Source organism: Vombatus ursinus, unplaced genomic scaffold (genome assembly GCF_900497805.2).
Source record: "Vombatus ursinus unplaced genomic scaffold, bare-nosed wombat genome assembly UNPS02014770.1, whole genome shotgun sequence".
Classification (NCBI taxonomy): Eukaryota; Metazoa; Chordata; class Mammalia; order Diprotodontia; family Vombatidae; genus Vombatus; species Vombatus ursinus.
In genome coordinates this window covers 14265612-14291958 of record NW_020954548.1, presented here as the reverse complement: position 1 = coordinate 14291958, position 26347 = coordinate 14265612, and the positions used below count along the sequence as shown (strand labels likewise).

The 26347-nt window shown below is 36.0% G+C and overlaps 1 protein-coding gene across 8 annotated transcripts in view; it reads left to right on the top strand.

The window, feature by feature from the left end:
- CCDC171 (coiled-coil domain containing 171) overlaps positions 1-26347 on the top strand; it is a 496773-nt gene that overhangs the window by 28407 nt on the left and 442019 nt on the right. For 6 of the 8 annotated variants that reach the window (XR_003569147.1, XM_027863035.1, XM_027863037.1 and 3 more), the window contains 3 exons: positions 9405-9579; positions 14543-14733; positions 16815-16946. Coding sequence is in view for 7 of the 8 variants with exons in the window: in XM_027863035.1 (XP_027718836.1) it covers positions 9405-9579; positions 14543-14733; positions 16815-16946 (498 nt within the window). In the remaining variant the exon portion in view is untranslated. Of the gene's footprint in view, positions 1-9404; positions 9580-14542; positions 14734-16814; positions 16947-26347 lie in introns of those variants that run through there. The other 2 variants (XM_027863036.1, XM_027863039.1) reach the window with 2 other exon arrangements.

Below are 26347 nucleotides of genomic sequence, written 5' to 3'. Positions count from 1 at the left end.
CTAGCATTTTGATGAACCTTCTATGGAGGACACGTGGAACAACATGGATGGGAATCATGAGGGCTAAAATGACGTGGGATATACTGGTGGAAGGAATAACCAGATTGTTGACTGCACATCACTTGAAGTATTAAAATAATAATAATAATAATAATAATAATGAAATAATAATTAAAACATTATACACAAAATTAGTAACATGTTTTTAATATTATAAATCTTAATCTTTGATGAGTGACTGTATAATTATTCAGTCCTCTAGCATTTCTTTGAAATTGTGATTAGATTTTCCTTTGCAAAACATACGTGTTTTTTGTTTTTTTTTTTAATGCAGAGTGACTTCATGCTGAAAAAAAGAGATGTTAAACGATTTGGAGCATGATGAATGTCTCTGAAAAGAACCAATTATAGTGGGTTTTCAAGGTCACATTAGTTGTAGGTACAGCTCTAAAAACAGCACCCTCTTAGTTCAGGTTCAAGATTGGGACAAAATGAGGTACTCCCAAGTCCCTGAACATTTAACAAAGCAGTAATTTTCCCTTTCCTTTACATAGCACAGATATACAGCAAAGCTACAGTGGCATGTGGTTTCTCTGGACACAGCCCCACTTGTCTCTCTAGTGACTGTCTGGTCAGTAGGTCATCAGGGTATGGTGACTCACGAAGCCTGAGAGGCCCTGACTTCACATGCCTGGTCTTTTTTATGCCTCCAGACTAGAAAGTTGGATCAGGAAAGCTGAGAACAATCAGGTTCTATGGGGGAGCAAGCTGTGTCAGGGAGACTGTGTGTGTGTGGAAAACAGTGGTCCTATCACAATGTTATTAATCATATTTACTTTGTCAGCTAATATAATTTTGTTTATATTATAAGCTACACAATTAAAAAATATGAATATTATAAATTAAGACAGGGAGAAAGTAGGCATATACTTTAAATACTTAACAGTAATGTTAAAAGCAGCCATATTGGGTATATGACATTAAATAGCTTGAAAACTTCTCTTCTAGAGACTTTACAAATTTGGATCACAATAATATTATCCTTGAAGAATATATTAAAATTGTTGTAAACTGCCTTTAAAAAGTAACATTAATGGTACAAAAATATTATGTAAAATTTTAATTACAACCACAAAAACATGCAAATAAAATTTATGAAGTAGAAAAAATAATCCTCAATTAATTTGCATTATTTGTATTTCTGAGGAATATACAGTACTTTGATACTGTGTGGCAGATATATCTCAGAATAATTTAGATTAATATACATTTGTAGATTAATTATTTTAACAACTTGAACTTTTCTTTCTTTCTTTTTTTGCTTTTTGGTGAGGCAGTTGGGATTAAGTGACTTGCCCAGGGTCACACAGCTAGTAAGCGTCAAGTGTCTAAGGCCAGATTTGAACTCAGGGCTTCCTGACTCCAAGGCCAGTACTCCATCCACTTTGCCACCTAGTTGCCCCTAACAACTTGAATTTTTCAGAGAAAGCAAAGCCTCTTAACTTTTCCATCATCTTTCTTTTTAAGTTAGGCTTATTAGATATTATAATTAGTTTGCCATATTAACATTCTTATGACCATATGTCATGGTGATATTTTCTTGCTTTTTAATGAGGTAGCAGTATTTTTTTTAAAATTTAATTTTTATTTTAAAAAAAGATGAACCATTTCTCCCTCCCACTTCCCTCACTCCACCCACTAGTGAGAAAGCAAGAAAAATAAAATTATTTGTACAAACATGTATGGTCAAGCAAAACAAATTTCTCATTGGTCATGTCTAAAAAAATTATATCTCAGTCTGAGAGCATCATGTTTCATCATGAGTCCTTAGGAATTGTGGTTGATCATTGTGTTGTAAAAAAAAAAAGATTTTTTACACATACACACACTCATTTTTTTAAAAATTTTAAAAAAATTTTATTTTTAAGCCATTAAGCGACTCGTCTAGTGTCACACAGCTAGTAAGTGTCAAGTGTTTGGTCTGAGGCTGGATTTGAACTCAGGTCTTCCTGACTCTAGGGCCGGTGCTCTATCCATTGCACCACCTAGCTGCCCCCTACACACTATTTTTTTTTTTAAATCAACCAAGATTCATCTTTTTACCCTTCTACCCTAAAACCTCTTCCCTCTCATTGAGAATACAAGAAAACCAAAACCATTACAAACGTATATAGTCAGTCATAATAAATTTACACATTGTCCATGTTCTAAAAAATATCTGCATTCTGAGTCCTTCATCTCTTTAGCAGGAGATGGATAGCATATTTCATCATTAGTCCTTTGGAATTCTGGTTGGTCATTATGCTAATAAGAATTCAGCACAATAGTATTCCATCACATTTAGATGCCATAACTTGTTCATGTATTCCTCAATTTTTGGGCATTCCTTCAGATTTTAATTCTTTGCCCCTTCAAAAAAGAACTATGAACGTTTTTGTACATCCTTAGGATTCATTTTGCTTAGAACTAATCCTTCCTGTAGTTCACCTTCTATTAGGTCTCCTTTCCTGCTTTTCTTTTTCTCTTCTATTGAGTGAAATGTATGTCTTTTCCCAACTGTAAATACATAAGTATGAGTATATGTTTGTATGCATGTATTCTTTCTTTTGACCAGTTCAGATGAGAGTGACATTCAAGTTTCAGCTGCTCTCCTTCACCCCTTCCTTCTTGTTTGTAGGGATGTCTACTTGTGTACCATGATTATATGAGATAATTTCTGGTAATCTTCCTTTCTCTCCCTCCCTTCTCTGTTGTATTCCTCTTCTTCTCTCTTTCCAATTTTTTCTTAAGAACATCAGAATAGAACAGAACCATTCCCATCCTTTGTCTAATTGGACTCCCTTTATGAGCCCTGATAATGGTAGGGTTCAGAGGAGACACATGTGTCTCCCTGTATTTGAATGTAAGCAATTTATCTTTCTTTTGTTCCTTATCATTGTTCATTCATGTCTACCTTTTTATGTTTCTCGTGTTTGAATTTCAAAATTTCTCCCTAGCTCTGGTCTTTTCATCAGGAATGCTTGAAAGTCCTCTGTTTTGTTAAAGGTCAGTCTCTGCACCACCTCCCTCTCCCCACCACTCCTGACATTATACTCAATTTTGCTGGATAATGTAAGCCTATATATCCTTTGCCTTCTGTCCTTTTATAATGGTGGTTGCTAGATTATGGATAATCCTGGATGTCACTCTTTAGTTTTTGAATTCTTTCTTTCTGGCTGCTTGTAGTATTTTTTCTTTGACCTAGAAGCTCAGGATTTTGGCTATAATGTTTCTGGAAGTTTTCATTTTAGGATTATTTTTCAGGAAGAGATTGCTGGATTCTTTCTATTTCCACTTTGCCCTATGGTTCTAAGAGATCTGGGCATTTTTCTTTTAAGATTTCTTGAAATATGATGTCTAGGTTCTTTTTTTGGTCATGATACTCTGATAGTCCAGTGATTCTTAAATTTTCACTCCTCAACTTGTTTTCTAAGTCAGTTCTCTTTACTATGAGATACCTTACATTTTCTTCTTTTCTTTTGTCCTAGATTTTTAAATTGGTTTTAATATTTCTTGTTGCCTCATGGAATCATTGGCTTCTTTTTGGTCCATTCAAATTTTGGGGGGATTTGTTGTTTGGACGAGGTTTGAACCTCTTGTTCCATGTTGTTAATTCCTTTTCCAATTATTTCTTCATAAGCTCGCATTTCCCCCACAATTTTTTCCTCAAGTGTTTTCATTTAGAAAAAAAATTTTTTTAACTTAAAAAAAAAACAACAACAAAAACCCAAAACCTCTTGCTTCATCTCTCCCAGGAATTCTAGTTAGGTTTATGCCTAAGCTGTGGTTTTCTCTGAGCTTTTGCTTATAGATGTTTTAGAGTAATTTTCTTCATTTGGATTTGTATCTTGAGCTTTCTTGCCACTATAGTAGCTCTTTATGGTGGTATTCTTTTTTTATTTGCCCATTCTTCCAGCCTACTCTCTGACTTGATATAAGCTTGAGCTCAGCCACACTTCTCATTTGAAGCTGGTCCTGTTGCTGTTTTCTTGGGGTATTTATTCTTGTGTTATTCTAGGATCACAGGACCAGGCTGGAGATCTGTAAGCTTTTAGTCTTCCTCAAGTGGTCTGATCTAGAACAAAATCTTATTCCTGCTTTCTGGTCTGAGTTCTTCAAGATCCTGACCTGGGTTTAGATCTGAGGAAGAGTAGATTGTTCCTGAACTCCATTCTTATCAATCTCCTGGAAAGCTGTGTTGGCTCAGAGCAGCAGAATTCTTGGCTCCCCTTTGTGCTAGGATTTCTACAACTTGTTCAGCCATCCCCCATTGTTGGACATACCCTCAATTTCCAATTCTTGGCCACCACAAAAAGAGCTGCTATAAATATTTTTGTACATGTGGATCCTTTTCCCTTTTTCATGATCTCTTTGGGATACAGCCCTAGAAGTGCTATTGCTGGATGAAAGGGTATGTACAGTGAATGATTGGATCAGTTTACAACTCCAACAATGCATTAGTGTTCCAATTTTCCCACATCTTCTCCAACATTTATCATTTTCCTGTTTTGTCCTGTTAGCCAATCTGATAGGTGTGTTGTGGTACCTCAGAGTTGTTTTAATTTGCATTTCTCTAATCAATAGTGATTTAGAGAATTTTTTTCACATAACTATATAGAGCTTTAATTTTTTCATCTTAAAATTGCTTCTTCATATCTTTTGACCATTTATCAACTGGGGAATGACTTATATTCTTATAAATTTGGCTCGGTTCTCTGTATATTTTAGAAATGAGGTCTTTATCAGAGATACTGGCTGTAAAAATTGTTTTCCAGCTTTCTGCTTTCCTTCTAATCTTGGTTGCATTGACTTTGTGCAAACCCTTTTTAATTTAATGTAATCAAAATTATCCATTTTGACCTTCATAATGTTCTCTATCTCTTTTCTGGTCATAAATTCTTCCCTTCTCCATAGATCTGATAGGTAAACTATTCCTTGTTCTCCTAGTTTGCTTATAGTTTCACCCTTTATGTCTTAATTGTGTACCCATTTTGACCTTATCTTAGCATAAGGCCAAAAAGAGTTCTTGGAAGAGCTTAAAAAGGACTTTAAAAATCAAATAAGAGAAATTGAGGAAAAATTTGGGAAAAATGAGAGTAATGCAAGAAAATGAAGAAAATTATGAAAAGAAAGTCAACCAGTTGGAAAAAGAGATCCAAAAACCTAGAGAAGAAAATAACTGCTTAAGAATTAGAATTAAGTAAGTGGAAGCTAATGACTTTATGGGACACTAAGAAATAATAAAATCAAAAGAATGAAGAAATAAAAGAAAATGGGAAATATCTCATTACAAAAACAACTGACCAGGAGAATAGATTAAGGAGAGACAATATAAGACTTATTGAATTACCTGAAAATAATGATCAGTAAAAGAGTCTAGACAGTATACTTCAAGAAATTATTAAGGAAAACTGCCCTAAACTTTTAGAATTAGAGGGTAAAATAGAAATCTGAAAATTGAAAAAAATCAACTGATCATCACCTGAAAGAGATCTCTTGGTGAAAACTCACAGGAACATTGTAGCTAAGTTTCTAAGCTCCCAGGTCAAGGAAATGATAAAACAAGCAAGTAGAAAAAAGCAATTTAAATAGGGTGGAGCTACAATCAAGATAACATAAGAATTAGTAGCTTCTACATTAAAAGACTGGAGAGCATGGAACATGATATACCAAAGAGCAAAGGAGCTAGGTTTGCAGTCAAGAATAACTTATCCAGCAAAGCTGAGTGTAATCCTGAAAGGAAAAAAAATTAATATTTAATGAATTAGAGGACTTTGAGGTATTCATGAGGAGAATACCAGAATGGAACAGAAAATTTGACACACAAGAAAAATAAGAGGTTAATATGAAAGACCAATTATAAAGGATTTAATAAGGTCAAACTGTTTACTTCTAATATGGGAAAAATTATCTGTAACTCTTAAAAATGTTATTATTACTAGGGTAGTTTGAAAGAATATACAAAGAAGGCTTGGGGTTGAGTTGAGTATGATCGTATGAGCCTGAAAAATATAATTGTGTAGAGAAAGGTAAAATGGAGCAGATACCTTGTACAAATGAGATGTGAATGGAAGAATTATTAAAGTGAAGGGCTCATAGTGCTAGAATCTTATTACCTTCAGAACTGGGTTAAAGAGGAAATAACATACATCCCAAAAGTATAAAAAATATTTTAACTTACAGAGAAATAGGAGGTCAAGGGAATAGGGTAAGGAGGAATTCTTAGAAGGATGTGCACATTAAGAAATAAAGAGGTCAAGGGAATATGATAAGGAATGAAATCTTAGAAAGGGTGCAGATTAGGGAGTCCAGTAAATTAGACGTCTGAGGAGGGATAGGGTAAAAATAGAGGGAGAGAAGGATAAACAGCGAAAAAAGATTGGGTGGAGGAAAATACGTAATTAGCAATTACAACTTGGAATTTGAATGGTATGAACTCACCCATAAAATGGAAATGGATAGCAGAATGGATTAAAAACCAGAATCTGACAATATGTTGTTTACAAAAAACACCTTTAAAAATGAGAGATACACAGAGAGTAAAAATTAAGAACTGGAGTAGAATTTATTATGTTTCAGCTGGTGCAAAAAAAAAAAGCACAGATGTAATAATCATGATCTCAGCGTTAAAACTAAAATAGATTTAATTAAAAGAGATAAAAAGTGAAACTACATTATGATAACAGGTATCACAAATAATGAAGTAATATACTAAACTTATATATACCAAATGCTATAGAATTAATATTTTTAAAGGAAAAGTTAAATGAATTACAGGTAGAAATAGATATTAAAACTATAATAGTTGGAGGACTTCAGAACTACGTAAATTTAACAAAAAAAATAAAGAAGTCAAGGAGATGAATAGAATCTTAGAAAAGCTCGATATGTTAGATCTGGAGAGGACTGATTGGGAATACAAAGAAATACACTTTTTTCTCAGTGGTACATGGTAGCTTTATAAAAACTGACCATATATTAGGGCATAAAACTTTAGAGTTAAATACAGAAAAGCAGAAATATTAAATGCATCCTTTCAGATCATAATGCAATAAAATTATATTTAATAAGGGACCATGGAAACATAGATTAAAAGTTAATTGGAGCCTAAGTAAACATCTTAAAGAATGAGTGGGTTAAAGAATAAGTCATAGAAACAATAAATAATTTTATTAAAGGGAATGATAATAATGAGACAGCATACTAAAACCTATGGGATTCAGCAAAAGTAGTAATCAGAGGAAAATTTTTATCTCTAAATGCTCATATCAATGAAATAGAAAAAGAACTGATCAAAGAATTGGGCATGCAATTAAAAAAAACTAGAAAAAAAAAACAAATTAAAAACCCCCAATTAAACACCAAATTGGAAATCCTAAAAATTAAAGATGAGATCAATATAATTAAATGTAAGAAAACCATTAAATTGATAAATAAAACTAATAATTGGTTTTATGAAAAACCAATACTGTAGATAAACCATTGGTTAATGTGATTTATTAAAAGTGTGAAGAAAATCAGATCACTAGTATCAAAAATGAAAAAGATGAATATACCACTAATGAAGATGAAATTAAAGCAATTGTTAGGAATTATTTTGCCTAATTATATGCCAATAAAGTTAACAATTTATGTGAAATGGAAGAGTGCTTACAAAAATATAAATTGCCTTGATTAACAGAAGAGGAAATATAATATTTAAAAACATCTATTTTTCAAATTTAGCATCTTTCAAGCTTCATAGAAATATTTCATCACTTACATATTTTGACACTGCTCTTGCTCTTATTACAAGTTTAGATTTCTTTTACTTTTTTAACTCAAGAGTTTAACAGTTTGAGGAGCTGATTAGCCAAACAGGGCTGTGTCACAATCTGGCCCCAGAGTACCATCAGGCTTTGATGACAATTTATAATGGTCTATAATATGACACAGACTATGACGTGGTATTCTTGATGGGTGTGGGTTGTGTCAATTCTTTCCAACATTTTTTGGAAAAGAGGAACTCTTTTAATATTAAAAATAATTACATCTCTCTCCACAAAAGTATCTGTTTTATAAATACCTGTTAAGTTAGAGAATAGATGATAAAAGTCAATATAAATTCAGTAATACTTTTATTTTTATCATTATTTTATTGTATAATAATTACCATTATCATAATGATGATGCTGATGTGATCTCCCTTACCTCTGAACTTTGAAATATGTTGTACTTATTACATATTGCTTCCTCTTTGTGTAAATTCATGTTCCCTATCTGGCCATAAGTTCCTTGGAAACAAGAATTATATTTTACCTTTATATCCCTTAGAGCATCTAGCACAGTGCCTTGTACATGGTAGACATTCGATAATTTTTTGTTGAATGAATGAAAGTATAGGTAACAGCATTAGACCTGAAAGAAACCTTTGGGATGATCTAGAGCTCAGGAAACTGTGGCCCAGGAGTTGAGACTCGTAGAAGGTCACATATGCAGTCGGTGGAAATCTCCTTCCTCCATGATGTCATTTCTTTTATGTTTTTAGTCTCAGTTTCTTAAAAGAAGTTTAAGATGGAAAACAGTTGTCACATGAAATGGCCAAAAGAATCAAGAAACTACTTAAAGCCAGGAAAAGCATCATCTTTCGAAGTTCAGGGATGTGAGCCATTGGCAGCATAGGTTTAGAGTGCAAACCCGTTTGCAAAACATTTCAAAGAAAGAATTATAGAAAAGTGTGAACAGTATTTGCCGCATGAAAGAGTACAAAGAAATTGACTAGAAAATGAAATTGAAAGCTTTCAGATCATGCCATATAAAAACTGACTGATGGACTCCAGAAAGATTACTTTTTATTTTTTATTATGCGATGCTTCCTAATGAAAGTTCAAAAAGTAAGAGTTTATCAGAACTTTGCTAAAATGACTTAATGGCATTTCTGCTGTTTTCATCAAGCAATGCCATTAATAAAAGAAATAATATAGAAGACAATTATAGTGTAAATGGAAACCATTAAAAAAACTACATTGTTATTGAATTTGCCCTTTAATTTCATTTACATATAGCTAAAGCATGAATAAAGTTTGATTTCTCTCAAATTTTCAAGAACTTTTTGGAAACTTTAAAAATAACTGATTTTTTTTCAACACAGTTTAAAATAAGAAAATCAAATAATGTCATTGGTTAATTGCTATGAACCCTTTAAGGGTCCTATTTTTAGTCCTACAAAAGAGGAAGCAATTATGGGACTATCTTGTATATGTAATTAAAAGAAGCAGTATCTCCCTTGTTGCGTTTTACAGAATTTCAAATGATAATTTTTAGGCTTATTAATATTTAAAACAATATTTTAATGTTAGTTGATGATCTTAGAATTCTGTTTTTAGCTGTTAACCTATGAGAGCCAGCTTACCAAGCTTCGATCTGAAGTTGAGAGAGGGGAGGCACTTCGACAGAGTCTTGAATATGAACTTGCTCTTGCTAGAAAGGAACTTGGCCTTGGAAGATTGGCTATTGAAGAAAAATTAGTCGAGGCACATAACAAGAATGAACAACTACGAGGTACATATATTTTTCTTGTTTTATCTTTCTAACTATGTCCATTGGTTTTATGTTGTATTGCTTGTATGTCTTCAAAATAAGACCCAAGATAAAGTTATGTTACCACCTTTTCTGGTAATTATATACACGCTTAACTGCTTTAGGGAACTTGCTTTGTGGACCCAGGTATGAATACAACAGTGTCCAGCTGATTAGTTGATTTGCTTAGAACCTGCTGCTTCTAGAATGACAGAATTGTGGGATTGATCTCTAATTAGTACAGGTAACTTTAATCTGCTTTACAGGTATAAATTTCATGTCTAATTTTGACCCACTGTTTCAGGTACTTGAAATTAGTCTCAAGTATATTTATATGTTTGGTCTGATTTTCATATGAAAGGCAAGTTAAATGTTTATTATTGCTACCTTTTAAAAATTTTCTCTCCTCATGTTAGTCAATTAAAAAATAATTTATTAAATTCCTGCTTTGAGCCAAGTACTGTGCTAGGTGTTTGGAATACAATGACTAAAAACAGAATAAAACTGAAACAGTCCTTGCCCACAGAGAGATTTTGTTTTTTTTCAGGGGAGACAATATCTATCTATGTAAGTATATGAAAGGTAGATATAAAAGAAATAAATTAATTTTGTGTTGGGAAGGCACTAGCAGCTGGGGGATCAGGAAGGGGTTTCTATAAAAGGTGGTGCTTGAGCTCAGTTTGGATGATACTTCTTTTCTCTGTCTGGCACATAGTAGGCACTTAATAAATGCTTGTTTATAGGTTGACTGAGTATTCCATTCCCCACTAAGATTGTTCTAAACTTTTTCTCCCCCTCCTTAAAGTTCCCACTCTGTTTCATCCCACTTCACTTTAAATCTCTGAGGAAGAGCTCAGGCCCTTTCTGTGTACCCATTCTCTTGTCTTCTCCAGAAGATGCCACCACATTCGTAACCTACCCTCTAGTTTTTGGTCTCTCCCCTGTTTATTGGCAATTTCTGTGCTGCTGATAAACACACCTAAGTCTTCCCCATTCTGGAAAAAAACAAAAACTAAAAACAAACCTGCACTTAACCTGACTCTCTCCTCTAGCTTTCTTCCTGGCTCTCTTTCCTTTTGTAATAGCCATACTCTTAGAAAAAAGCTACCTTAGCCATTTGCCTATACTTCCTCTCTCCTCAACACTTTGCAATCTGGTTTTTGACCTCAACTGAAACTGATCTCCCCAAAGTTATCAGTCATCTTCTGATCACCATGGCCAGTGGCCTCTTCTACAACTTCATCTTTCTTGATCTCTTTTGCAGCACTTGATGCTATCACCGTATCACCTCCAGGACATGCTCTCCTCTCTGAGTTTTTGTGACATTGCTCACTGTTGATTTTCCCCCTGCCTGTCTGAGTGCTTATTTTCAGTTTTCTTTGCTGGCTCACTGTCATAACTGCTGAGGTCTATGAGGTGTTTAGGGAGATCTAACACATCTGATATGGGAGCAACTGAGCCCTTTTAGGGCTGCTCATCCACTTGTGCCACCCAACTCTCACCTGTGGCTCCAAGAAGCTGTAGCATGTACAGCAGCCACACCTTGGTAAACTGTTTCAGTAGAGGGGCTAAACCAGGTTGAGGGTAATTGATGGGCCTCGAACGTGTTGGGGAGTTAGTGGAGTGTCTACCCCAAGCATGTGAAGACTTCCTCTAGCAGAATAGGTAGATGTGAACAGTTTGTTCCAACAGGCCTTGAAGGTGGCAGAAGCAGTTGCTGTGGAGCGCTTGGAGCTTTGTCAGACATCTAAGACACCACCGTCATCCCAGACCATTGTCAGTTGTCTTGACTTTTGTCTTGCCACTGGACTTCATCTGGAAGAGAGAGTAAGGCCGATAGCTTCCCACAACTCTTTCTTACTTATAAGTTTATGCATGTGTTAAAAGATATCACCCATACTATTTTACCATTTTTTATTTTACTACTCAACTATTTTACTATTTTATTATTTTTGTTGTTCAGTTGTATCTGATTCTTCATGATCCCATTTTGAGGTTTTCATGGCAAAGATAGGAGACTGGTTTGCCATTTCCTTCTCCAGCTCATTTTACAGATGAGGAAATTGAGGCAAACAGGGTTAAGTAACTTGCTCAGTGTCACATAGCTCGTAAATGTCTGAAGTTGGATTTGAACTCATGAAGATGAATCATCCTGATTTTAAGCCCAGTACTCTATCCACTGTACCACCTAGCTGTCTGTATTTTATTATTTTATTATGTTACTGTTTTGTCTACTTTGAAGTCTTGTGGTGACAGGCTAGTGACAAAGCAGCAGGAATAGATACACTGGGAACTGTAGTCACAACCCTGCACACAGATGGCCCATGCCATAGGGTCGTTTTCTCACTGGATTGAAGCAGCAATGAGATTCAGCAGCAACCTGGATGTCTTAGCAGCCTTTTTAAAGACCACACTGCTCACCTCCTGGCATGAGGAAGGGGCTAGAAAAGGTGCCATAAAAATAGTCTGCTTCACCTGCTTCACCTCCTTACTACAGCAGGCAAGAATTCCACCCTGCAGTCGAAAAACAAAAAAATGTACAAAAACTTTTGTGAAGATAATTTTGCTTACCATTGGTACGTGGAATGTGTGCACTGTTATGGACCAAATAAAACCAGTAGACTTAAAAGATGAAGAGCGCTTGTTGTGAGAGAACTCAGCAGGTATCCCATCCAAATGGCAGCCTTAGTGAAACAAAGCTGGCAAACAAAGGCCAACTTACTGAAGTTGGAGCTGTATACACGTTTTGAGTGGCCACCACAATGAGACATGTCATGAAGCTGGTATAGGTTTTGCAATCACATTTAATCTAGTCGACAAGCTTGTGTGCCTTCCACAAGAAGTGAATAACAGGCTCAATGACAGTGTGGTTGCCACTTTCAGGGAAGTGCCACACCCCCATCATCATTGAATATGCTCCCACCATGACCAACCCTGATGAACTCAAATAAAAATTTTATGAAGACCTGGAGACCCTCATCATCATTGTGCTGAAAGAAGACAAGCTTGTAATCCTGGGCAACTTTAATGCCAGAGTAGGCACAGACTATCAGACATGGCAGGGAGTTCTTGGGAGGAGTGGAGTTGGAAATGGCAACAATTTTGAATGCTGTGGGTAAGTTCATTTACCCTGCAGTATACTTTCCAGAGATGTCTACATAGATGACAAGGTTGATGCACACATTGCCGGAGCTAGCTCAGCATTTGGGAAACTCCAAAAGAATGTGTGAGAGAGAAGAAATATTAGGCTGCCTACCAAATTGAAGGTCTATAGAGCAATTGTGCTGACCTCATTGTTGTATGTCTGTGAAACCTGGACAGTATACCAGTGCCATGCCAAAAAATTTAATTGCTTCCATTTCAGTTGCCTTAGGAAGGGTCTGAAGATCACCTAGCAAGATAAGGTACTGGACATTGAGGTCCTTTCTCAAGCTGAACTGCCAGGCATTCAAACTCTACTTCAGAGAGCACAACTCTAGTAGACTGGCCCGTGTTATTCAAATGCCAAACATACATTTTCCATTTCCTTTTAGGCAATTGGGGTTAAGTGACTTGCCCAGGGTCACACAGCTAGTAAGTGTCCTTTATTCTGAGGCTGTATTTGAACTCAGGTCCTCCTGACTTCAGGGCCAGTGCTCTATCCACTGCGCCACCTAGCTGCCCCAATATGAGGAGGCAGGGGACACTGTTAATTAGAATCTAAATTCTTTTTTTTTTTTTTAACAATTGGAGTTAAATGACTTGCCCAGGGTGACACAGCTAGTAAGTGCCAAGTGTTTCGTCCGAGGCTGGATTTGAACTCAGGTCCTCCTGACTTCAGAGTTGGTGCTCTATCCTCTGCATCACCTAGCTGCCCCTTACATTTTCCGTAAAGACTATTTTAAAGACAACTCACACAAGGCAGAAGCTCACACAGAGGTCAGAAGAAGCTATACAAAGTTACTCTTAAGGTCTCTCTGAAGACCTTTAGTATCACTTGTAACACATGGGAGACACTAGCACAGGACCACCCAGCATGGGGTGCTATCATCAAAGAAGGTTCTGTGCTCTCTGAGCAAAGGAGAATTGTAGTAGCTCAAAAGAAACACAAGGCATGCAAAGATATGAGAATCGTCCTCTTCCCAAGTGTTCATGCTGATTATTTGTGCCTGACCTATGTTAAGAGTCTTCCAAGCTCGTATTGGTCTGATCAGCTTCAGTCAGACACATTGTATACTTGTTTCTCTTCATTTAAGGACAACAACGAAGTCGAAGCCCCTAATTATGAATATTCACCAAGACTGACTTGGCCCTTTTCTTGTCCCTCATTTGGTGACCTCATCACCTACCATGTGTCTGATTATTGTGTCTGTGCAGATGAATTCCAGATCTATGTATTCAACCCTAGTTTCTCTCCTGAGCTCTCTACCTGCATGTCTCTACCTGCTTATTGAATATTTCAAACTAATTAATTGAGTTAGAGAATGTTGCTAAAATGATAGCAATCAATGTAGATACTGTTTCTTACAACATTAGTTTAATCTGTTTAAAATTTTAAAAGGATGAACAGCATTTTTTAACTTTACTAAATCACTGTATTGTTAATATATTCTCATGTGTTTACTGCCTTTGGTTTGTATAGAAATTAAGATATATTTTATTGCCTATAATTTATTTAAGAGTAATATTTTTTACTTCTGAAAGTACTTTTGACTACATTTATAACTTTTAAGCTCTTTAGCATAGGAAACCTGCAAATGTGAATTTGTCTGGTATTGTTATTCATATTTTATTGATGTGGAAACTAGCTTTGGGAGGATCAGTGCCCCCCCAGCCTCCCCTGCGGTGGGAATGTCAAGACTAAAGCTAGGCAGCAGACACCTCTGAGATTTACATTTGGTTCTAAATATATTCAGAAGATATATACATATATATATGTCTATAAACATGTATTTTACCTTTATAGTACAGAATTCAGAGCTTCAAGGGAAGATAAATGAGATCGAGAAAGCATTTCAGACTTCTCAGTACAACTGGAAAGAAGAATGCAGAAGATTTGAATTGGATTTGGAGGAGAGAGACAACGTAATTCAAAACTGTAATCAAGAATATGATGTTCTTTTGAAGGAAAAAAATAGACTAGAAAATATTCTAAAGGTACAGTGTTCTTACTAAGAAAGTTTGGTTTGTTTACTTTTGGCTTGGAAGTCTAGTTTCAAGGTATTTTGTTGTAAACCAAGAAAATCTGACTTAGGAAAGATAAATAGCAAGTAGGGGCACACTGAGGCTTCTCATCATTTGTGCTTGTTTTATGTGTGTTTGTGTATGTGTGTATATTCATTTTCTCTCCTTCATTTTTATTTTATTTTATTTTTTGCATTTTTCTTAGTCTCTTTTGTAATCTATCATGTTAGAACTTTTGCTGTGAAAACATTTATAGATGTTTCTAGACCAAATGACAAGATAATTTGTCTGCATGAAATGCAAGAGATGACAAAAAATATAGCAATTTGCCACTCAAACAGTGACATATTTTGAGATTATATATGAATGGAATACATATTTTTGTTTGAACATAGCATGATGGCAGTAGAATATTTTATATATCTAGTTCAGATTCTAAATGTTATCCATGACACATATATAAACGTATAATGAATATTTAGTGTAATTATTTTATGGTATATTTCTTATTTGCATCCCTTAAAAGGATTATGTAGAGGGTATCATGTAGAAGTTGAAGGGTGATTTTGAGATGTCTGCTATTTTTAACAATGTGCAGTTCTATTGAATTCAACCTTTGAGTGCCTTCTGACTCTCAAACCAGTGCCCTTTTTACTGTTAACTCTATTGCCTGGAATTCATTTTAATGCTTAGAATATTCAACAATTCTCACAAGCCAAGGTTAGGGCAGCCCTGTTCAAATACACTGCATCCTTTCCACATCTTATGCTAAGGTCAGGTGTTGCCTCAGCTTTAACTCTTCCACTTTCAAATGTCTAAGTTCTTAGGTTTTGGTAGGTGCTTCTTCTGTCAGTTATGCTACTGTAGCAGTTTCTTTCTCTGTTTGCATGTGTCTTTTTTTAAAAGTGATGGTAATTGGAGGCAGATGGGTGGCACAGTGGATAGAGGACTGGCTCTGGTGTCAGGAGGACCTGAGTTCCATTGTAGCCTTAGACACTTACTAGTTAGCCGTATGACCCTGGACAAGTCACTTAACCCCTATTGCCTCCAAGAAAAAAAAAGTGATAGTAATAAATCAAGTAGCAGCATTAAATTTCATGATAGCTTTAGTAAACCTGTGAAATGTCGGAGTTTAGGGTGTTAGCTCATCATGTGTTTGGGTTCTTTTTTGAGAGAATGAAATGAGAAATGTAGGTTAATTGCCTAAGTAGGTTGGGTAGGGGAGCAGGGTACATGGCAGAAATAACACTTGTCATAATAAATGCTTAGTTTTGTTTTATCTGGGACCCAAACTCAAGAATCTTTAAGGAATGGCTGCCATAATCAAAGAACAGAAATAAAATAAATTTGGAAGATAAAAATTGAGGTAGAGATATGCAAAAGTTAGTTTATATATGCTAGTATGTGGTATTTTGATTATTGCCTTCTCTCCATTAATGATCACTGGTGTGATGGGGGCATAGATTGAGGCTGGAGAGACTTATATCAACCCTTTAGGAGAGAAGGAACATATTAGAGTCAAAGCATATTAATTATAACATAAATTTTAAAGAATGCTTACTTTATAGCCAACATCATTTGAATAATGCTTTCTACTTTCTTTTGTTTTTAAAAAAGTCCAAAATTATTCTGGAGAGTGAATTTAATTTTTAGTTTCCCCATTCCCATTTGACCTTATCATTCTTATTTCTCATAATACTTAGTCTTCATTACCCAGAATCATAGTTTTTTTTTTTTTTTTTAACAATCAAGGTGTTTTTTTGGCTGTATATGATGCTGTGCTCAAATAGCAGGTTGCATACTAGGATGCTAATATATATTCCTTGGAGTCTACTTCTCCCTTCTGTTGACTTATGTAAAACTACATAGTTTCCTATTCAGGTATACAAGGGTTTGATGCAACATAAGCATGATCTTTTTATTGATGAATTTCAATAAATTAAATAGTTGTAGTTTATTGTTAACTGAGGCATGTGTATATATATTTAAACAGGGTGGGGAGAGAGAATATTTATTGAATAGATGAATAAAAGCAAATTTTTATTTATGTGAAGGAGACATTGGATCAGCATCAGGAACAGAAGAATGAACTGGAATCTCATATCAGGGAAACAGCACTTGAGGAATTTAGATTACAAGCCGAACAATGGGAAACAGAAAGAAGAGAGTTACAATTTTTAGTACAGGTATTTAAAAATAGAAGTATATAGTTAGTACATTAAATGTGTCCTTTCAGTGCCTATGCTGTTAAAATGACATTGATGGTAACAGTGATTAGTTCTGCCAACTTATTTCAGGCATTAATTTCTTTATTGTATATCTTGATGCAGATTTTGGCTCCTTCATGCCTTAGCAGACAGTTTTTATGAGTTGTAGCATCTGATAGCTAGCCTTCTAATGATGAATCTCTCAGAACTTCTCCAGGCTGCTCCTCAGATGGTAGATCTGTTGCTGGATCCATACTTGAAGCCTTTCCAGTTTGGTCCAACTTGCAGAGCGTGGTTGTTCTAGATTAACATAGCATTTGAATTTTTTTTTGTAAATAGTATTTTTTCCCAGTTATATGTAAAGATAGTTTTCGACATTAATTTTTTATGAGATTTTGAGTTCTAATTTTTTCTCCCTCCTTCCCTGTCTTCCATTCCCTCTCTCCAAGACCGCAAGCAATCTGATATAGGTTATATATGTGCAATCATGTTAAACATATTTACACATTAATCATGTTTTGAAAGAAGAAACAGAACAAAAGGGGAAAACCACGATAAGAAAAAGCAAAAAACAAACAAAAAATGAAAATAGTATGCTTCAATCTGTATTCCGTCTCCATAGTTCTTTCTCTGGAAGCGGGTAGCATTTTCTATCATGAGTCTTTTGGAGTTGTCTTGGATCATTATATTGCTGAGAAGAGGTAAGTCTATTATAGTTGATTGTTGCACAATGTTGCCGTTATTGTACAACTTTCTCCTGGTTCTGGTCACTTCACTCAGCATCAGTTCATGTTAAGTCTTTCCAGGATAGTGTTTGAAAATTGAGTGTCACTACCATGTTATAATGAGGCATTCTAGCTTGAAAAAAGTATTTCATTTGGAATTATATTCACAAAGTAGTAACTAATCAGAGATCATCTAAGTTCAGCCTCTCATTTTACAGATGGGAAAACTGACAATATCATATTACTTTTGAGTGATAAAGCCAGGACCAGAACTAAGGTTTCTTTACTTCCTGGTTTATTGTTCTTTTTATTACACCAAACTGCCTCTGAAATACTATGTAACTTGGTTTGGAAGAAATATTCAAAGTGCCATTATTATTCCCATAGGACAAACTTAAAAGAAAAATTCTACCAGTCTACTAACATTGTTTGCTAGCCCTTCTTGAGATGATTTTGTACCAAAGCAGACAATAGACAACACTACAGTTTTCCCACTCTACTAAGTAAATAATAGACCAAATGATAGTTCTTTTAATACATTTATTGAACACAGATGCATGCATCACCAAAAATTAATATAGCCTTATGTTAGAAAATATTTCATAAGACGAATACTTTAAAAGGTGTTGAGGAAAAACAGTGTTATATGTTTTCTGGAAGTGTAAATCTTGAATTTATTCTGTATTTAAACATTCAGAATTCCAAAGTAAAATGTTATCTGTTCTTTATCTTAGACTTTGTCTTAGACCATCCTTGGATTCTGGTGCTGTTCTTTCCAGCTCTATCTTCCCTTCATTTTTTGTCTGAATGTTACAAAGTCCGTCTTCTCCACAAAAAATAAACCTGAACACTCAGAAATCTTCTATGTGCTTTGCCAGAGACATAAAACATTGTCCAGAGACCAACCTTAAATATATTGATGACAGGTATTTTTATGAACAATCTTCTAGCCAATTCTTGTTAAGCCAAAATGGATGAATTTGAGGTTATATCAAGTTATTGATACATTTTATAAGTGCCTCGTCATATCATTCTGATCTTTTTGTTCCACTCAAACTATTCCCTCTAAAGTTACTAATTATCCCTTAGTTATTAAACTCAGTGACCTTTTCTTAATCTTCATTGTCTTTGATCTATCTGTCTGCAGCCTTTGACGCTGTTGATCACATTGTCCTCCTTGATACTCTTCTTGTCTCTAGATTTTGGGGATATTGCTCTTTCCAGGTTCTTTTCCTCCCTATCTACCTGCTCCTTCTCTGTCTCCCTTCCTAGACCCCCCTCCAGATAATGTCCTCTAACCATAAGTGTCCCTTAGGGTTCTGTCCTAGGCCCTTTCCTCTTCCCTCTCTATACTACACTTAATGACCTCATCACTTCCTATGGATTTAATTATCATCTCTGTGCTGATGATTCTTAAATCTGCTTGTCCTACCCCAAACTCACTGCAGGCCTCCAAATTCACATCTCCTGCTGCCTTTCGGACATCTTGCATTGGATGTCCATTAGTCATCTTAAATTCAATATATCCAAAACAGAACTATTATCTTTTCCCCAAACCCTCCCTCCACTTCTACTTTCCCTATTACTGTAGAGGGCAACACTATCCTCCCAGTCCCCTAGTGTTGGAACCTAGGAGTCATACTGTATTCCTAATTATCTCTGAACCTCCCCCTTCCCCCATTCAATCTCTTGTCAAAGCCAGTCAATTTCACCTTTGCAACATTTCTTGAATATGATCCCTTCTGTCCTCTGACACTGCCAACCATTCTATTGTAGGCCTTCATCACCTCGCTCCTAGACTATTGCAGTAACCTGATGATGGGTCCATCCTCCATTCAGCCACTAAAATGATTTTCCTAAAGCACAGATATGACTCTGTCATTCTTATACTCAATAACCTGTGGTGGCTCCCAATTACCTCCAGAATCAATTACAAAATGCTCTGTTTGGCATTCAAAACCCTTCATGATCTAGTCCTCTTTAACCATTCTAGTCTTATACCTTGCTCCTCATCTTGTACTCTTCAATCCAGTGACACTGGCCTCCTGGCTGTTCCATGGACAAGACATTCCAGGCGTTCTCTCTGGCTGTCCCCTATGTCCAGAATGCTGTCCTTTGCTCTGACTACTACCTTCCCTGATATCCTTTAAGTACCAACTAAAATCTTATCTTCTATAAGTCTCCTTCTCTAACCTCTCTCTCTCTCTCTCACTCTCTCTCTTATGAGGCAGTGGGGTGAAGTGACTTACCCAGGGTCACATAGCTAGTAAGTGGTCAAGTGTCTTAGGCTCGTTTTGAACTCAGGTCTTCCTGAATCCAGGGTCGGTGTTTTATCCACTGAGCCATTTAGCTGCCCCTAACCTCTCTTTCTAATGCCTTCTCTCAGTTAATTATTTCCTATTTATCTTGCATATAGTTTACTTTGTATATGTTTATTTGCATGTCATTTCTCTTATTAGATTGTAAGCTCCTTGAGGGTGTGGACTGTCTTTTATCTCTTTTTGTATCCCCAGCCCTTAGTATAGTACTTGACAAAGAATAGGCATTTAATACATTTTTCTCGATTTTTTAAAAAACAAATTAAATGACAAACCTTGGTTTTCACTTGCTAACAATCTAAGATGGATAAACATCTGTAGACAGACATGTAGAACAATGCTTTATCCAACCTTTTTAATTTAATTTCTGAAATGCTACATAAACCAGAAGGTAAAGAATTTGTTGCTCCTTGATAAAAATTACTAGGTATGGACATTTGTGCTAGTAGAGAAGTGGGAAAAGATAAACTTTCACTATGATGAATAAAGGAAACAGTAAAATAAGGTATCGTATCAGGCCATAAGAGATAGCATATTGTAAGTATGATGTCTAGGACTGATGAATTGGTAGAAAAGTCTAGAGGGTTAGGCAGGTAGCAAGAGTAAGTCAGACTGGAGGTGGTGTTAGCCAGTGATGGGTTTGTCAGGTCATGCTAGGGAATAAAGAATGGGCCAGAGCTTGGTAGACAAAGGGCGGATGGATGTAGTATTCAAATGTCATCTGGGCTGTAGAAACTAGATTCGAGGAAAAATATCAGGAACAGATTTACACATATGGTAGGGATAGGACAGAAATGAATAGAGGCACAGTTGACATCATTGATAAGGAACCTATGCCAGGGTACTGGATAACATTGGAATAGGAACCTAAACAAAATGTCTGAGTAGCATTGTACTTGCAGTTAATACTACTCTTGTTCTTCCTATAGAGGCAACTAGATGATGCAGTATATAGAGCACCCGAAAGGGCTTAAAGTCAGGAAGACCTGAGACACTTACTGGCTCTGTGACCCTGGGCATGTCACTAACCTCCTTTTGCCTTAGTTTTCTCAGCTGTAAAATGAGGAATGTAAATAGCAATCACCTCACAGGGTCATTATGAGGATCAAATGAGATACACTTAAAGTGTTTGGCACAGTGCCTGGCACATAGATGCTTAGTAAATTCTTATTCATTTCTTTTCTTTCTTTATTTCCCTTCTTTTGCTTCTTCATTTCCCTGTTTCTTTTAAAGGTCTCACTATTCTTTCTGTCATTCAGGTTCGCAACTTTGGAGTCATCCTTGATTCTTCATCCTTCCTTATTCCTTACACTGAATTACTTTCCAAGTGTAGTTGATTCACTTATACGATGTCTTCCACATTTGTCCCCTTCTTTCCACTCTCCTAGTTCAGACTGTCTACTTCTCATCAGGACTGTTGTAATAGTCTCCCTTCATTCTCTGCCTTCTCCTCTGTATTTTCCACATAGCTGGCAAAGTGACATTCCTGCTATGCAAGTCCGACCATGTTGTGCACCTTGTTACTCTAGGTATAGGAATAAAAACCCTGATTGCCATTAACAGTTTTGCTCCAGCCTACCTTTCCAGGCACATAATACCTCTGCATGTGCTGTAGAGTATAGCCAAACTGACCTACTTGCTATTCCTTACACATAGCTTTGCTTTTTCTGTCTCCATGCCTTTATACAGGCTCTCGTCCTTTTCTAGAGCTCACTCCCTCCTTGCCTTCCTCTCTAAGATTCCACTGCATTCTTCAAAGCTCTGTTCAAGTGCTACTTCCTATAGGAAGCCTTTCCTGTTACTCTTTAGCTACTTGTGCTTCTCCCTCATCTCACACTTAACTTTTATTTATTTTGAATACATTTTTTATTTACTTATATGTATATATTATTTCTTCAGTTAAATGTAAGCAAGTTGAGGGCAAGAGTCATTTAGTTTCTTGTGTTGTATCTCCAGTGCCTAGTATAGTGCCTGATACTTGGTAGATGTTATAAATGCTTGTTGATTAACTCTTCCCTCTCTCTCACTAATTATATCTAATCAAATTCTCTCTTCATAATATTTCTTGAACTTGTGCTCTCTCCTTTCCATTCTCACTTTTGTCATCCTAGTTTTAGACCTCAGTATCTCTCATTTAGATTTTTATGGTCACTTTCTAATCAATCTCATCATTTTCAGTTTCTTTCCTATGAAATTCATGTCATACACTGCTGCTAGATTATTTTAAGATCACACATACAGTCATATATTTGGAACTGGAAGGGTCCTTTTTCTGTAATTTACTTTTCTCAAAGTTTTTTCTTGGCTTCCTACTGCTTGATGAATGCCAAACTCCCTAGCTTGGCGTTCAAGGCTTGCTAATTGAAATAATGCCCATCCTTTAGCTACCAGTTGAAATGCCACTTGTTCTGTGAAGTCTTTCCTAATTGTTCCACCCAGAAATGACTAGAACATTTTGCTTATAATTCTTTTATGTGCTTATACTTTCTTTGTATTTTTTTTTTCATTTCCCCTCTATACTGTCACTGTTCTAATTCAAGCTCTCATTACTTTTTACTAAGAGTTTAGGTCCTAAACAATTTTAATAATCTTTTAACTATAAAATTTTTTGTTTAGACCAGTGGTTTCCAAATTACAGAGTATGGAAACCTGGGGGCCTGCAGTTAGTGCAAACAGTCTGCAGATCCACATGTTGCACATAAAGCATTGCTCTTTTGTCATGCATTTTCTCATTTGTATTATAATTAATACAATTTATGTATCTGTGTGGGTGGGAGGGTCTATAAATTTTTAAAAAATTAATGTATTTATTTCCCCCCCAGTTACAATTTTAAACATTCCTTTATAAAACTTTGAGTTCCAAATTCTCTTCCTTGCTCCCTTCCCTCCCTTCCCCAATGAGAAGGCAAGCAGCTCAATATAGGTTATACATGTGTAGTAATGCAAAACATATCCATAATAGTCTTGATGTTGTGAAAGAAAACATAGACTAGAAAAAAACTCAAAAAAATACAGTAAGTAAAAAAAGTATGCTTCAATCTGCATTCAGACACCATCAGTTCTTTCTCTGGGTATGTATAGCATTTTTCATCACAGGTCCTTCAGAGTTGTCTTGGATCATTATATTGCTGAGAATAGCTAAGTCGTTCACAGCTGATCATCTTACAATAATGTTGTTACCTTGTACAAAGTACATTTCACTTGGCATCAGTCCGTGCAAGTCTTTTCAGATTTTTCTGAGAGCATTAATTTCTTGTAGTACAGTAGTATTTCATCATAATCACATAGCACAGGTCGTTTAGTCATTCCCCAATTGATGGGCATCCCCTCAGTTTCCAATACTTTGCCACCAGAAAAGAGGTGCTATAAATACACACACACACACACACACACACACACACACACATTTTTTTGGCAATTAGGTTTAAGTGACTTACCCAGAGTCACAACTAGTGACTGTTATGTGTCTGAGGCCAAATTTGAACTTAGGTTCTCCTGACTCCAGGGCTGATACTTTATCTACTGTGCCACCTAGCTGCCCCTGTAAATATTTTTGACATATAGGTCCTTTTCCTTTCTTTTTTTTTTTTTAATCCCTTTTGGGATTCAGATCTAGTAGTGGTATTGCTAAGTCAAAGGGTATGCATGGTTTTATAGCCCTTTGGACATAGTTCTAAATTACACTATAAAGTGGTTGAATCAGTTCACAACTCCACCAACAGTGCATGAATGTCTCACTTTTCCCATATCCCCTCCAACATTTGTCATTTACCTTTTCTGTCCTATTAGCCAATCTAATAGGTATGAGGTAGTACCTCAGAATTTTTTTTTTTTTTTTGGCTAGGCAGTAGGGCTAAGTGACTTGCTCAAGGTCAAACAGCTAGTGCATGTCAAGTGCACTGAGGCCAGATTTGAACTCAGGTCCTTCTGACTCCAGGGTCAGTGTTCTATCCACTGTGCCACTAGCTGCCCCCTCAGAATTGTTCTAATTTGCATTTCTTCAATCAATAGTGAGAGTATTTTTTCATATGTCTATGTTTCACCTGAAAACCGATCATATCTTTTGATCCATTGTCAGTTGGGGAATGGCTCTTATTTTTATAAATTTGACTCAGTTCTCTCTGTGTTTCAGAAATGAGGCCTTTATCAGAAAACTTAATTCTAATTTTTTTCCCACAATTTACTATTACTAACTGTATTTCCTTCCATCCTATCACCCCTCCCCTGTTTATTCTATTCTGTCTCTCCTTTCACCCTGTCCCTCAAAAGTGTTTTGCTTCTGACTACCCCCTCCCCCAATCTGCCTTCCTTATCACCCTGTTCCCCTTTTCTTATCTCCTTTCCCTCCTACTTTCCTGAAGGGTAAGATAGATTTCTTTACCTAATTGAGTGTGTATGTTGTTCCCTCTTTGAGCCAATTTTGATGAGAGTAAGGTTCACTAGCTGTCCCTCATCTACCCCTCTTCTTCCCTAAAAGCTTTTTCTTGCCTCTTTTATTTGAAATAATTTACCCCATTCTACCTCTTCTTTTCTCTTCCTCCCAGTAGATTCCTCTCCCATTCCTTAATTTTACCTTTTTTAGATATCATACTTTCATATTCAACTCATACCTGTGCCCTCTGTCTATATATATGCCTTCTAATTATCCTAATAATGAGAAAGGTTTTATGAGTTACAAATATCATTTTCCCATGTAGGAATGTAAACAGTTTAAACTTAAGTCCCTTATGATTTCCCTTTCCTGTTTACCTTTTTATTCTTCTCTTGAGTCTTGCATTTGAAAGTCAAATTTTCTATTCAGCTCTGGTCTTTTCATCAAGAATGCTTGAAAGTCCTCTATCTCACTTCATTTTTATCCCTTGAAGGATTATACTCAGTTTTGCTTGGTAGATGATTCTCAGTTGTAATTCTAGCTCCTTTGCTTTATGGAATATCATATTCCAAGTATTTTGATCCTTTAACATAGAAGCTGCTAAATCCTGTGTTATTCTGACTGTGACTTCATGATACTTGAATTGTTTCTTTCTCTCTGCTTGCATTTTGGGATCTCTTTCAGAAGGTAATTGGTGGATTTTTTCAATTTCTGTTTTGCCTTCTGGTTCTAGGATATCAGGGCAGTTTTCCTTGATAATTTCTTGAAAGATGATGTCTATTTTTTTTTTTGATCATGACTTTCAGGTACTCCAATAATTTTAAAATTATCTCTTGGATCTGTTTTCCAGGTCACTTGTTTTTCCAATGAGATATTTCACATTGTCTTCCAGTTATTCATTCTTTGGTTTTGTTTCATTGTTTTTTGATTTCTCATAAAGTCATTAGCTTCTACTTGCTTCATTCTAATTTTTAAGGAATTATTTTCTTCAGTGAGCCTTTGGACCTCCTTTTCTGTTTGGCCAATTTTGCTTTTTAAGGCATTCTTCTCCTCATTGGTTTTCTGCACCTCTTTTGCCATTTGGCCCAGTCTGTTTTTTAAGGTGTTATTTTCTTCTTCTTCTTCTTCTTCTTCTTCTTCTTCTTCTTCTTCTTCTTCCTCCTCCTCCTCCTCCTCCTCCTCCTCCTCCTCCTCCTCCTCTTCCTCCTCCTCCTCCTCTTCTTCTTCTTCTTCCTCCTCCTCTTCTTCTTCTTCCTCCTCTTCTTCTTCTTCCTCTTCTTCTTCCTCTTCTTCTTCTTCTTCTTTGTGTGTGTATGTGTGTGTATGTGTCTCCTTTAGCAAGCTGTTGGTTCGTTTTTTCATGGTCTTGCATCACTCTCATTTCTCTTCCCAATTTTTCTTCTCCCTCTCTTATTGATTTTCAGAATCCTTTTTGAGCTCTTCCATGGCCTGAGACCAATTCATATTTTTCTTGGAGTCTTTGGATATAGGAGCTTTGATTTTGTTGTCTTCTTCTGAGTGTATGTTTTGATCTTCCTTGTCACCATGGTAACTTTCAATAGAGTTTTTTTCTGTTGTTTGCTCATCTTCCCAGCTCATTAGTTGACTTTAAAGTCTTTGTTAAAGTAGGACTCTGCTTCCAGGTTGGAAGTCACACTATCCCAAACTTCATGGGTTTTATGTAGCTGTTTTTGGAAATATTTCTAGGGACGTCTAAGTTTTCAGTTCTTCCAAGGTGGTATAACTAAGGAGAAGTGTTTACAACTCTCCTATCTTTTGCTCTGCTCTGTGAACAACCACAAGCACTCTTTTTCTGCCCTGAAACTGTGAGCAGGTCCCCACTCCACTGTGGTCACAAACTTTGCTGTGCTAGTGACCCAAGGACTGCCACCCAGGACTGGGACCTGGATCTGAGTGTGGACAAAGCAAAGAGTCCCACTTCAGTGCTAGCAAAAAGACCCCTGC